The sequence below is a fragment of the Cupressus sempervirens genome, chromosome 6 (genome assembly GCF_028749045.1).
Source record: "Cupressus sempervirens isolate cs-2001-9-10 chromosome 6, ASM2874904v1, whole genome shotgun sequence".
NCBI lineage: Eukaryota > Viridiplantae > Streptophyta > Pinopsida > Cupressales > Cupressaceae > Cupressus > Cupressus sempervirens.
This window is the reverse complement of record NC_143123.1, coordinates 267,195,107-267,208,813: the sequence shown is the minus strand read 5'-3', so window position 1 is coordinate 267,208,813 and position 13,707 is coordinate 267,195,107. Positions and strand designations below refer to the sequence as shown.

General features: G+C 33.8%; 2 protein-coding genes across 2 annotated transcripts; one reads left to right on the top strand and one right to left on the bottom strand.

The window, feature by feature from the left end:
• Positions 1–4,280: 4,280 nt before the first annotated feature.
• Positions 4,281–4,685, bottom strand: LOC149552262 (uncharacterized). The gene has a single exon (XM_089790192.1). It carries the CDS (start codon positions 4,683–4,685, stop codon positions 4,281–4,283), a length of 405 nt encoding a protein of 134 aa, XP_089646318.1.
• A 3,120-nt stretch (positions 4,686–7,805) lies between these two features.
• On the top strand, positions 7,806–12,192 carry LOC149552261 (lysM domain-containing GPI-anchored protein LYP6-like). Its single transcript, XM_089787787.1, has 5 exons — positions 7,806–8,619; positions 11,072–11,189; positions 11,282–11,443; positions 11,564–11,595; positions 11,720–12,192. Exons 1-5 carry the CDS (start codon positions 7,962–7,964, stop codon positions 11,977–11,979), a joined length of 1,230 nt encoding a protein of 409 aa, XP_089643913.1. The 5' UTR covers positions 7,806–7,961; the 3' UTR covers positions 11,980–12,192.
• Positions 12,193–13,707: the final 1,515 nt, after the last annotated feature.

Below are 13,707 nucleotides of genomic sequence, written 5' to 3'. Positions count from 1 at the left end.
ATCTAAGCTTGGTAAAAAACTCAAGAAATTATTTTTGAAGATCTGCCTAACTCTTGCTATGCTTGTAAGAAACAGGGGCATCTGGTTAAAAATTGTCCCTCCAAAAGTAAAAATCATCCTAGCAATGTTTCGAATGGGAAAAAGACCAAGATCCAGTAAAAGAAAGTATGGAAACCCAAAGAAGATCATTGCCAAGAACAAAAGAAAAATGAAGATTCTAAAGCCCCACATGCTAAGGTGATTTTAGAACCTTCTTTTGAGAAAGAAAACTCTGAGAAGAAGGACATGGTTTACAATCAAATACCATAATGCCTGAACAAAGAATTGATGATCTGGCAGATCTATCAAAACAAATCATTATTTATCAAAGGATAGAAGATCGATGGAGGAATTTAGAAGACAAAATCATGCTAGAGGAAGGTGAAATCTTGGTTGAAGCTAGAAATAAATTTGAGAAGGGAGATCTTCCTTTTTCTTAGTCCAGGGAGATCTAGGTGTTATCTCAGGATGATAATGACTTTCCTATGGATGAACCTCCTCCCCTTGATATTGTGAAAGAAAAAGGAGGAAACTCAAAGCATAAACTAAACCAAAGAAAAAGGGCTGAAATAAAGAGCATAACTAAGGGGGTAGAGACTAGAAGTAGCAAAATAGATCAACAAACCAAGGTGAAACCTCCTGCTTCTTCTTTGGATAAATCTGGAAAAAGAGCAGTACAACAATCCAAGGCGAAACCAGATGTTGGTTCCCTAGACAAACCTGGAAGAAGATCCACTAAGAAAACTAGAGAGTTAGAAAGTACACAGAATATTGCTGATGGTAGGTAGGCAACTATTCTGGATTTTACCCCTAAAAAATAGATATGAAAATCATTACTGGGTATATTAGGGGGCTAGATACTATTCATAAATTGGATATTGTTAGGAATTATGTTAGAGAACAAAAGCCTGATTTTCTCCTGCTTCAACAAAAAGGGTTGAAAAAAAAAAAGAACATTAATAAGGAGGTAGTGACTAGAAGCAGCAAAATAGATCAGCAAACCAAGGTGAAACCTCTTGCTTCCACTTCGAATAAATCTGGAAATTGATTAGGTCAACATTCCAAGGTGAAATCAAGTCCTTGTATTACTTGGGTACTTTTTTGGACTCTGGTTGTGGTTTCAGGTCCCTATAAAACTTGATTTTGATGCTGCTTTTTAGTAGGTTTTAGGACTGCTTTTCCTGGTGGTTGTTAATGCTTTATCTTTTTTGATTTGTTAAAGGGTTTCGAGGTGCCTTCAAAACCTGTTTTTACCATAATCTAAAACAATTAGTACAATAAGAGAAATGACAAATCATATACCTCAGCACAATTTTCCAAGTGATCTTAGAATTGAATCTACAATACTTCAGTTCTAAATCCCAAACCCTTATACTTCAACAAGGGCACAAAATTTCAAAACTTCAGAAGTGTCACAAAGACAACAAAGAAAGAAAAAATAATCAAATAATTGGATTTTTTCTCATCAAATGTTCTCATATTTATAATTTCCAAATGACACCAGTTTCCCAAAAGAACTCCACTTAAGAAACTTTCTCTACACAACATTAAAATGTAATAAAGTGTCATAATATAATTTATTATTTGCCTTTGGCTCCAAAAATGACATTTTCCACCATAACTTAATATTCTAACATGCAAGGCCATTGTTTCTTGTTCCCACGATTTAAAACTTTTTATCCTAATTCCAACGAGCTATGATACTAAGGTGACCAACCAAAAATACCAAGAAAAATAGCAACCTTGACATATTTAGATGAATAATAATAGTATTTCACCTGTCTTGTGAAAACAACAGAAGAAGCATTAGAATCAAAATCTAACAACTCCAAAGTAATTTTGATGATGAAAGATGATGAATGAACTAGATGAGGTGACTTACTATAAATAGATTCTCCCTCCAATATTCTTGGAGCCCAAACTAGAAGCTCAAAATAAAAATTGAGAGCATCATCGAACTCCTCTAACTCAGCTGAGCTCATCGGAACCAACAATTTGACTTACTATAAATAGTAAGTCCCTCAATTGGAGCCAAAACACAACATAGGTTGCTAAAAAGTATATAACATCACAACTAAGACCCTCAAATCCCATTGTCAACTCATGAGGGTTTCAATGGTGAACTGACTAAGCCAACTACATGAACTTTCTATAAATGGGGACATTACACTTCCCCAATACTTTATCTTATCATAGGGATCTATATGAATTGCCTCTGATTCCTAAGTCTTTGTACTAGCATAGTATCAGGGCATCATCAATAATGATTCAACCAAGAGAAAATCATTCAATATTTATTTACTATTGAACAAGGCATGAACACATGTGAGTGAAGAGACAATACAAAAGAAAAGGAAAAAAAAACATGGTGAATGGTGTCAATTCCTTCTTGAAGCTTGGATATCTCTTCAAGCTCCCTCTTTTTCCCAACTACTCCATTTCCTCATTGCTTCCCCAATTTCATGTCCTTTCAAAAGACCTATCACTATTTTTATCCTTCCCTTCTTCCAATTGGGTAATTGTTTCCCTTTGTTTTCCCCCTTACCAAAACCATCTCCTCTCCATTTGCTAAGTGTTGAAGATATTATTTTGATTCCCTATATATTATTATTATATGAAAATCATTTTAATAATCTATACAGCAATGAAAACTCTGATTGATTCATAATACACAAGAATGGGTTGTGACAAGAATATGATGTTTTCTATGTGAAATGCAAATGATCTACACATTATAAGTTACACGGCACATAAATCTATTAATAGAAGATGATGATTTAGAGTTTGGATCAGATGAGATGTTGGTTAGATCAAATCCAAAATATTATATTTCAATTTCTCATTTAAAAAAATATTTAAATAGATTTTTATTTTCTTTAATTTTTAATTTATCAATTATAATAATTAAATTTATAAAGTTTGTAAATAATATATTTAAACAAATAAGATATAATTTATATGATAAGCTATATATTTTATATGATAAGCTATAAAGAATATTTAAAACTCATTTTACTTTTTATTACATTTTTTTTATAAGTAAAATTTTGATTTTTCATTGATATTAAAAAGAGGAATTACATCGGATATGCCATTTGCATAAGTTGGCCAAAAGTATTACAAACATATATCTTCCCTACCCTACATAAATATATAGATGATAAACAACAAAAAAGGGCATTAACATAGGCCATCCAAAAGACAACAACATCCACACCAACAAAAAAGAGACTCTTTATATGCCTAAGGCAAAGACATCGTCCACCTCCGCCAACCACCTGTGCTTGGTCCTTAAACCACTATGTCGCCTCCTCCCTCATGAAATTTGGAATGGTCCAGTGATCCTAAACTAACCTTAGAATGCCGAGAGGACTAGTTCCAGCCACATTCCATGCATTGTTGAATCTCCAACATCCTTCTGGGCTTTCCTTTCAAGTTGGTGTCCCAAGGGCTATCCTAGAGCTATCAAACTCTTTCATGGTGTTACCTTCATAAACCCCCACCTCTCCTCATTCAACACCCATATCTTCTCCTATAGGAATTCTACAATCCTCATCCACCCTTTCTTTACTTGCAAAAAGTGCACCCCTTGTGGATTTGTCTATGATCAAATGATTATGGGTTGAACCAAAGAAATCCCTCCCCCAATCACCCTCCATGGTTCATGTCCCATCTCTATCCTAACACCCAGAATAACTCTTTTCACAATCTCCTTCGACCCCTGCAACCATTGTGAGTCAACACATGGTAACACGACCCTATAGACTTCCTCCTTGGTGTCACCAACTAGCAACGCCAATGTCACCAAGAGAAAAACCACATCCAAGTTGGAGCATATCCTCTAGTAAGATTCTAGATACTCCATTCCAAACATCTATTGGATGCCTTCCAAGAACTCCTAATCATCAAACATGAAAATGTTCTTTAGATGTCTAACTATGATCTTCTCTTCATATGTTTGCATCTAATTGTCTGATTCAAGCACAAAATTAGCCTCCATTTCATCTCTTTGTTGAAAACTTTGTGGAATGCCCTTCCTTTCCTCCTTACAATCATACACTTCAAACAATCTAGACTCTTTCTCTATACGGGGTGCCAATAAATAATTACAATCTCTACCACACGTGAGGGATTGATATTTCATGAATGCTGCCAGGAGTGTTGATTCATGATTTCAATTGTTCTTCCTTCTTTAGTCAGCAAAAATGCTTCCTTGGCCTCTTCATTGTGTTTTCCAATCTTTACTCCAAGTCAAGAAGCCTAAGGCCTTCAAAATTTTCATTTTGAATCCCCAAAGTTGCATTCGTGCTCATGTTAGCCAGCTTGTCTACCACCTTATTTGCTTCTCTGTATACATGGGAAACCTTAAAGTCCTCAAACTCCATTAAAATGCATCTAATATGTTTTATGTGTTTGTCAAGATGCCATGCCTCCAACTTCCTTTTCTTAATTCCATTAGTGATTATCTCTGAAACCCCTTCAAGATGCACTCTACGAAAACCCAATTTAGCACCTAAGACTAAAGCCTCTTTATCTGCTTCACATTCTGCCACATTATTCATTCCATCTCTTAATTGTTTGGCCACAAAAGCAAGGGTATTGCCCTGATGATCTCTTGCTATACAACAACATCCAAAGACCCCCATATTTCCCTGAGTTGCCTCATCAAAGTTGATTTTTACCCACCTTCCTTTGGTGGTAGCCAAGACACCTTTTCCCTTCTTTGTTTAGGATTAGCCCTTAAAGCCCATCAATAGGCCAATTTTTAATTACATTATTAACAAGCAAATAATAATGTGAATTATCTAAAATAGTTTATATTTGAATTTATATTTTATAATAACGTTAAAAGATAATATTTTTAAGAAATGAATTTAAACCAACAAAATTTTAAAGACACATATTTTAAAGTTGAAGGAGAAATGACTATTTACATAGTTAAAAGTTGTCATTTAAAATTTACATCAAACATTGCCACTTTAAATAATTTGAAATAAAAATATATATATTGTTCTAAATTATTTTTATGAAAATAGTAAATTTACATATTAAATCATATGTTTTAAATTAATATAAGTTTAATATTTTAATAATATTTATATTTAAAAATGTATCCAACTTTCACTACCTAAACTCACATATTATTCTTAAAATAGTACATGGATTTATTCCTAAAAAATGTTTCTTTTGACTTATTCAAATATTTACCAAGGTATTCCTAGAAATCATGAATGTTTCCTTAGCATATTCGAAATATTTATTAAATTATACACAAAGATATTCTAACTAGGATTGTTTCCTTGGCTTATGGAGATGTCTACATGTAAGAGCAAGCTTAAAAATGGTAAATTAAAAAAAAAATACAATAGTAGCATATGATATTAAATTTTATTTTTTAAAGTATTTTTTATTACAAAATTTCCATACTATAGATTTGATTGTATTTATCATGATTTCCTTCAACAATAATAATAAAAATGATGCAAACCCTAATTTTAAATACAATCTCATTCATAAAATCTAAACTTAAAATCTAATTCTAAGTATTAACCCTAACTCTAGTCAATTCTTTAACTCTAGAAGAATAATACTAACCATCATATAAACCCTAACTCTAACAATAATCTTATTGTGAGATCCTTAACTTGAATTCTAATTATAGCCTTCATTCACAATACTAATTTTGAGACCTTAACGCTAACCACCATAATACTAACTATAGAGTAAATACTTACCTTAACCATAACCCTGACCTTAATCATGATGTTAATCTTAACTATAAGCCTTGACCTTCATCAAAACCTTAATCCTTGAACCCTAATACTATCCTTAACCTTGCCTCTCAACCCTGTGAAAATTGTATAATCTCTAGAACTACAAAAGTATCCTTTACATAATCCTAACATCAAATCCTAGACCCTTAATCAAATCAAATTCATAATCCTGATTAGAGTGGAATCTAAATGTAATTAGTAACAATGTGTATTGACAACTACTATTAATAACACATGTTGTTATTAAGGTTAGTATTTTTAAAATGTATATCCATTTACTTAGATTATTTTGCATATATGTTATTAACTATATACTATTGCATTCACTTCTTTAGTACAATAATTATATTCTTTTGCATCAATTATGAATAACTATTTTTTTTTTCTTCAGAAATTTAATATTTTTGAATCTTTATATTTATTTATTAGTTTATTATATGACACAAATTATATATCTCAAATACCATTGGCTCAATTAGTTTTGTGTTATAGGAACCCTTTTTTTGAAGCTCCTCCATGTTGTATTTTTTTATAATATATTCTTGTGATATCTTATTGTACTTGTAGTAGGCTAGTACCATATTTACTTTAACAATTATATTACTTTATAATCTATCAACCAATGATAGTGAACTATTTTTTGATTAATCACATATTTATAGTTTTTATTTAGTAATTTATTAATATGATTTATTATTGAAACTATTTTTCTCAATGATGATTGTCTCATTTGATTTTGTTTTATAGACCCCTTTTTTGATAGTTATTATGTTTTATTAGCATTTCATATTTCTGCATTTTCGATGAAGTTATTTATAAATTTGCTTATGAATACCTTTATCTATTACTATTCAAAATTATTTTATCTCTTATATTATACATAATGATGGAAAAATCATTATACATCTATTTTTAATTTTTCTTACTATATTGATTGATTATTATAATGTTCAATAATTGTATTTAATATCTATTTCTATTAGAATACATTTTAGCTACAAATAGCCAAAGCTTAGCTACCATGGTTAAGGATGACCATAAAAATGCAAGCTAAGACTAAAATATAACTCATTTCCTTAAAATATTTTTAAAATGCCTTCTATAAAAATACAACCTAGAACCTAAATTATGTTCTAGGTTAGGTATAGAAGGCATTTAAAAAATATTTTAAAGAAATAAGTTATATTCTAATCTTTGCATTTTTATGGTGAGTCCTAGCCATCGCACACTAAGCTTGGATTGTTTAGTAGGTCCCATGTTGAATGAAGTCCATCTTTTGCCTATACACAAACAAGTACCACGTAGTAGAATTTTTCAAAATTCCCCTCCATAATAAAACCAGCACATAAGACCCTAATCAGATTCACCCACTTAACATATTCAAAAACCCCTCCATAAATCTCAACTTAAGATGAGTGGAATACTTTGAAAACCCCCTCAAAACTTCAAGAAAAGATTTTAATTCTACCCAATCTAATAAAATACAAAATAGTTGACCGAGCGGGTTGGCCCAAAAGCATAGTCTACATAGATGATATAGATTGTCACCATTTTCAACATCCATATCAATTGTCACCATATATAGATAGTCACCATTTTGAACATAGATATCAAATGTCATCATTTTCTTATCGAAAATGCACATTTCATAATATTTATTAACCAACTGATTGAAAATATTTATAAAAAAAACACAATTTCAATTTCAATTTCAATTTAGATACAGTGAAAATTTCATCCTGCACAAGTAGCCCTTTTGTTCACGCGGGTCTTCCTTAAAACGATTTGACCTTTTGTGTTGGGTCAGAGAAGAAATCTGCTAGTGGGCACGATTAAATGAGAGTCGTTTGGATTCACGGGACTTACAGGGGCGGGCAGTGCTGTGTTGGACTGCCCGCTCTCAAGACAAATCTCGAACTACCTAGGTATGTGGTGTGAATGGAAGAAGAGAAAAACTGGTTTTAAACTGACATTTTAAATTGCAATTTCCGCGTCTTCCCATAAACAAATTCTCCTTCGCAGTCAACATATGGCGACAACTGGTTTACATTAGCAAGTGAGTCAGTCAGTCAATGCAGTAATGAGCACGCAGCGTCTCAAGAAAAACCCCCTTGCAGTATTCCTCTGGAGCGCCAATTGGGGTTTGCAATGGCAGGGGTTTGGGAGAAGAGCTCGTTAATGCGTGCCCTAATTCTCTTGGCCATAGCAAAAGGGGCATTTAGCCTAGGGTTACCATGCAAGACGGATGGGCAGAACTGCTCAGCTTTGGTGAGCTTCGTTCCGCAGGATAACACGAACGTTTCGGCCATCACGTCTCTGTTTCAGCTCAGCAGTTACCTGCAGCTTTTGGCGGCCAATGCCTGGAATTTCTCTCTGGGCGCCAACACGGGTGTTCCGAAAGGGACGATTGTGAAGGTGCCTATCACTTGTTCCTGCTCTAATAACACCGGGATCTCCAAAGATGGACCCAAATACAAAGTGCAGCCGGATAATACCCTGTCCCTCATTGCTGAAAAAATCTTTGGAGGGCTTATGCCATACGTTGATATCCAGAAGGTTAATCCTCAGATCACGGACGTCAATAAGATCCTTGCAGGCGATACTTTTCGTATCCCTTTGCCCTGCAGCTGTTCGCCCTCGGCCTCCTCCAATGAGATCCATTATTCGTATGTAGTGCAGAAGGGGAATTCGTTGAATGCCATCGCTTCTCAGGCGGGCACAACCGAATCCTCACTCATGGCGCTCAATAACATTTCCGGCTCAACCGCTCTCCAAGTAGGGCAAATTCTTGATGTGCCGCTCAAAGGTAAACACCAGAATGCCTTGGCTTCCATTTCATTTATTTTCTTCTTCTTGTTTCAACTCAGCAAGCAGTCAATTTGATAATGGAAGCGGGTAGCCGACCTATCATGGGTATTCTTTTTCTATCACTCGTCTTTTTTGAAATGATTATATCATCAGTTCGCAATTTTTGTTGTCTGTTTTTTTTAAAATTATTTCTCAATGTAATTAAAACTATTTATTTTTATTTTTAATCATTCAATATAAGGCAATTGATCTTCCAATATTTTTTAATATTATGTCATTTAATCTTTTAGTTTAAAATAATTTCATTTATTCATAATTTTTTTATCAAGATTCATATTTTATGTTAATCTGTTAAGATTTATGAGTTTAAACGTAAAATATTCTCTAAGACTGTCAGTCTTATCTTCTTTTAATATTTGTAATTTAGTTCTTTTCTATACAAGATGATGACATCCTTCAATTTCTAAACAATCCACAGTGTTAAGACTATATGAAGAATTATTTATCAATATATTTTAGTATTATATTTCTTGATCCTCTAGATCATTTTATAAATATCATTACATTTAATTTATTTACTTATCAAAATTCTTCAATTCTTAAATTTTTGAAAATATTCCGAGTTCTTCATTTTCTTAGGTATCTACCCACTTTTCAATGACAAAATTATGTTTCTGAAGCAATTAGAGAGGCTTATTTGTTAGGAACCAGAGCTAGTGACACAATCCCGCCCTCTTCTTGTAGCGTTGTTAATAATTAGGAGCTGGCATTGTGTCATGTAACCATTTGGTATTTTGACTTTTTTGAGATGCAGGTAGCTTCATCTTACTTCAATTTTTTTTTAAGATCTATGGTTTTAGGAAAAAATGTTAGACCAAAAGGATGATATTAATTAGATTATGTTTTTAAAATAGTAAGTGCAAAATCTTGATCTCTATATAACTAAATAATTTTTTTAATTTTAGATGGCCTCTCTACATGTCAAATAATTTTGTTGTGGTTGACAAAGTCTTTTAAATTTTTTATTATTATCTTTCTTTATGTATCTGAATATTTTTGTATATAAATCTATATAAAAATGTTGACTATATTTTTTATTTACAAGTTAATAAGTAACAATTTGAAGTTAAATAATAATAATAACAAGATTCAGAATAGACTTTTTTTCTCTCTTCTATTACAATGACAATTACATATTAATTGCATTTCTCCAGAACGGATGGTTATCAAACGGTTTCTCAAACGGTTGTTGCATTTGGCAAATGGACATAAATATATTATCGCCATTGAACTTATAAATGTCCACTTTGGGAATGAAGTTTCTTGTACACAATCGGAATCTATTTTGCGGTGCATTTGGTACAACTGCTGCCATGTGGAGGTTGTATTTCCAAGTTGTGTCTTGCTTACTTGGATTGTTGCCGTCAGTGCGTCTTCTGACTTCTTGTTTGCGAGATCATTTAGCTTCTAATCCATACTATGTAAGCCCACCATGGTTGCATGATGTTCAATTATAGCAGCTTGAGAGCTTTTTCCTTTAGGGGGTCTCCTAGTCTATGGCAGGCTACCAAGATCAGTTTTCTCTCCACTGGACACTCCCGAGTGTGTACACTTGCCATTTGGAAGTACAAGGAGCAGTTTCTTAAGTGGTCAATGCCTCGTCTCTGTTCAAACAAAATTATGGTTTCTGAAGTGAATTTATATATTTTTGCTGTGCATTTTTTCATCATCATCGTACACCCATCGATCTATTAACCCTATTCACAAAGTTGTTTGGTTTATAACATGAAATGAGATCTTTAAATTAGCGATGCCAGCAAGCTTCTGCTAATTCTCCTAGTAAGGCTTTTAAGTGAAGTGCAGCCCATCAACACAATAGCCAAATCGAATACAAGTTGCATCCCGACATTATGTTGTCTTCTAAAGCTCCAGGCCATCTATTGGGAGACAATTGCTTCTTCTTTTTTTTGACATTTTTGATATGTTTGTCTGTTTTGGGTGCTCTTGTCTATAACTTCAGTGTTTGGACATTCGTTCCACTTATCTTTCGAGGACGCTGCTTGTTGTGAAGGTAAGCATGTGCGAATCAGCATTTGTGTGACTCCTTGTGATTGTATGTTTATTTCTTGGATTTTCCAAATCGGGCTCAAAGTGCATTAGTGAATTCGTATTTTTTGTGTTCTTCAGCAATACATTAGCATATTCACTGCTGAATCTTGCATACTATCAGAGCATCTTTGACGTTTGCGTGCATGGGGATTAATTTATTTTATTGAAGCAGGTTATGAGATCTTGCACATGTTGGTTTTAGGTTTCAGAGTCCTTTGTATAAATATGTTTGTAATGTCGAAGCAGAGCAAACTATATAGATTCCTTGTCAAATTGTTTAGGAACTTCTTGCTAATGCTTGCAGTCTTCATTTCTAACAAGAGTTATTTTGATAACTACAGCGTGCTCGTCAAACTTTTCTACAACAGCCGCAGACAGAAATCTACTTGTTGCAAATGGGACTTATGCTTTCACTGCTAGCAATTGTTTGCAGTGCAGCTGTGGGCCAAGTGACTTAGAGTAAGAATATTGTCCAATTGATGTTCTGTTTGCTACTACTATAATTGATGTTCCTCATCGGCTTCTCATTCCATCTGTTTTTGAAATGACAGCCTGTACTGTGTGAAAGCAAATGTGTCTGCGTCATGTTCTGGCATGACATGCAAAAACAGCAACCTTATGGTTGGAAGCATGAGTACAGCGAATACCAGTGCAGGATGTAACGTCACAAAATGTTCTTACAATGGCTATACTAATAAAACAATTTTGTCACAGTAAGAACTTCTCTTATCCTCTTACCAAAATCTTTTTTCCAACTTAATTGTTTGAAATCTACAAGACCACTAACAACATTCTTCTAATCAATGTCTGTTTTATGTTGTTATAAATTTCAGTTTGGAAACTTCCATTCAGTCACAATGCCCTGGTATGCATTATATCCGTTCGGTTTTGTATTACCAGTTTCATATTTTCAAGTATTCTGCTCACTTTTTGAGGTACGCGTTTATACAAAAATGAAAGGCTAATAAACAAAGGGAATTCTCATGCAGCAAACCATGTTTTACCTACTTTGACAACACCCCCACTTAAAGTCACAGCTCCAGCTCCAGCACCAGCACCTGGAACTGGATCTCCTGGCGGTGCTGAACCTTCAGCCAGCCCTTCTAGCGGTGCTGGATCTCTAGGCAGTCCTCCAGGCGGTGTTTCAGGACCTTCAAAGTCTACGGCAGCCGATTCGCTTAGCTCATTGTCTCGTGCTGCCATGTTGGTTTTAGGGCTTCTTATTCTGATTCATGTTGGTGAATGGTAGCTCTTTCTACCTATACAAATAATGATTGATATATCAAATCTTAGCCTTTGCAGGTTGTTTACAAGATATGATGAATAATTTTTTGTCGAGCTGAAAACCTTTTCAGCTTTTTAGGAAAGTGTATGCTCTGCAGAACGTTTAATGATCTATTTCACTTTTTGGGAAATATTTTTACATCTAATAAACTAAGTTATTCGGCAGATTAGTCGAGAAGTTCATTCTTGTAAATTAGTTCTTTGCAGAAAAATAAATTTTGTTTAGTTACTAAGAAATGTAAAATCAAATTTTATGAAGTATCAAGATATATACAGCTATGATTTAATTTGTTTGCTCTGTCAAATTCTAACATTCCAACGTTAGTATCAGAGAATTATAGATTTACCGTCCCTGTGTGTTTCCTGTGAAAATTGCTTATGAAAATATGAGGCTGCTAAGTCTTTGCTGGGCATGAGATTGACTTAAAAAATGGTGTGAGATGCATTGGTAACCGTCTACTGTTTTTAGTCGATAAGATGGATGCACAATTCAGAGGGGGAGATAGAATTGCATTTAGAAATATTCAAAAGTTTGGCCTTCTGTTTCAGAGAAGAGTAGCGAGGAAAAGAAATGGCTGTTATTAGCCACTGACATCTTTGAATCATGTAATGAGTGCAAGGAGTACTTGAGTTGTCATCTAATATTTATGCCGTTGAAGGAGGGCACATTATCTGGTTGGTTCAAGGTCGCTACTCCACCAACACCCTTATGAAATAAATATGAAAGGTGCTCATCTGTGCGCTGCATATTTTATAAGTTCGTGTCTGTTCTGATACAGGGGAGTTTTATAATGAAATTGAAATCCATGACCAGAAGCATGTAGGGAGGCTTGAAAAATTCAGAAATTATAGTGGAGCCCATGAAAAGGAAAACCAAGGGACTTCTATAATGAAAATTGAAATTCATGACTAGCAGAATGGAAAGGCTTAAAAAATTGGAAATTATGGTGGACAAATTTTTGACAAATTTTTTCCCTTGAGTTCATCACATGAATGTGGAGTTACATGTGGGAAATTAGATAATATGGGTAAATAATGTATTGAAGAAAATATGGAATTTTGAGCTATATTTGTATTTTCTTATGCCTATACCCTTAAAAGCTGTTAATGGTAGTTTTTTAACAATTTTAAATTAATGCAATTGGAGAAGAATGGTGACTTCTTCAATGTGCAACAGATTAAAGGTATTTGGTGTGATTTGCTTGGTTGTATTCGTGAGTATTTCATCTTTGATGGAAGAAATAAAAAGGTGCACAAATTCCATTTTGTCTTCCTTAACCATTTCAGGGACAAGGACAGAATTTCCTTCCCTTTCTATTTGCAGTTTTCTTTGCTCCAAAGTTTGAATGCCCATAGAAAGAAACAGTCTCGACCCCTCTTACATGAAAGTCTGATTTTACTCATTGAGAGTTTTTGTAAAAATAAGTCCATTGCTTCGTCTTCGTCCACTGGCAAGCAAAAGAGTCCTAAACCCTTAAAAGGTAAAACTGTTGAGAATGTTAAAGAGAAAGTTAAGGCTAAACTGAAACCCTCCAGCTCTCGAAGACAAATTGAGGAAGAGGATACGGAGGTGGAGAGCATTGAAGGCTCAGAAAAGGATATCCCAGAGGATGAGGAGGGGACGGATGCTGGGGAGTTTAGCTCTAACTTGGATGGTTACTCGGATACGAAAGACAAAAATGAGGAAGGAAGA

Coding starts and splice junctions, on each gene's coding strand:
- LOC149552262 (XM_089790192.1), bottom strand. CDS start 4,685: ATGGGGGTCTTTGGATGTTGTTGTATAGCAAGAGATCATCAGGGCAAT.
- LOC149552261 (XM_089787787.1), top strand. CDS start 7,962: ATGGCAGGGGTTTGGGAGAAGAGCTCGTTAATGCGTGCCCTAATTCTC. Junction 11,190..11,281: donor TGTGGGCCAAGTGACTTAGA/GTAAGAATATTG, acceptor TTGAAATGACAG/CCTGTACTGTGTGAAAGCAA. Junction 11,596..11,719: donor CATTCAGTCACAATGCCCTG/GTATGCATTATA, acceptor ATTCTCATGCAG/CAAACCATGTTTTACCTACT.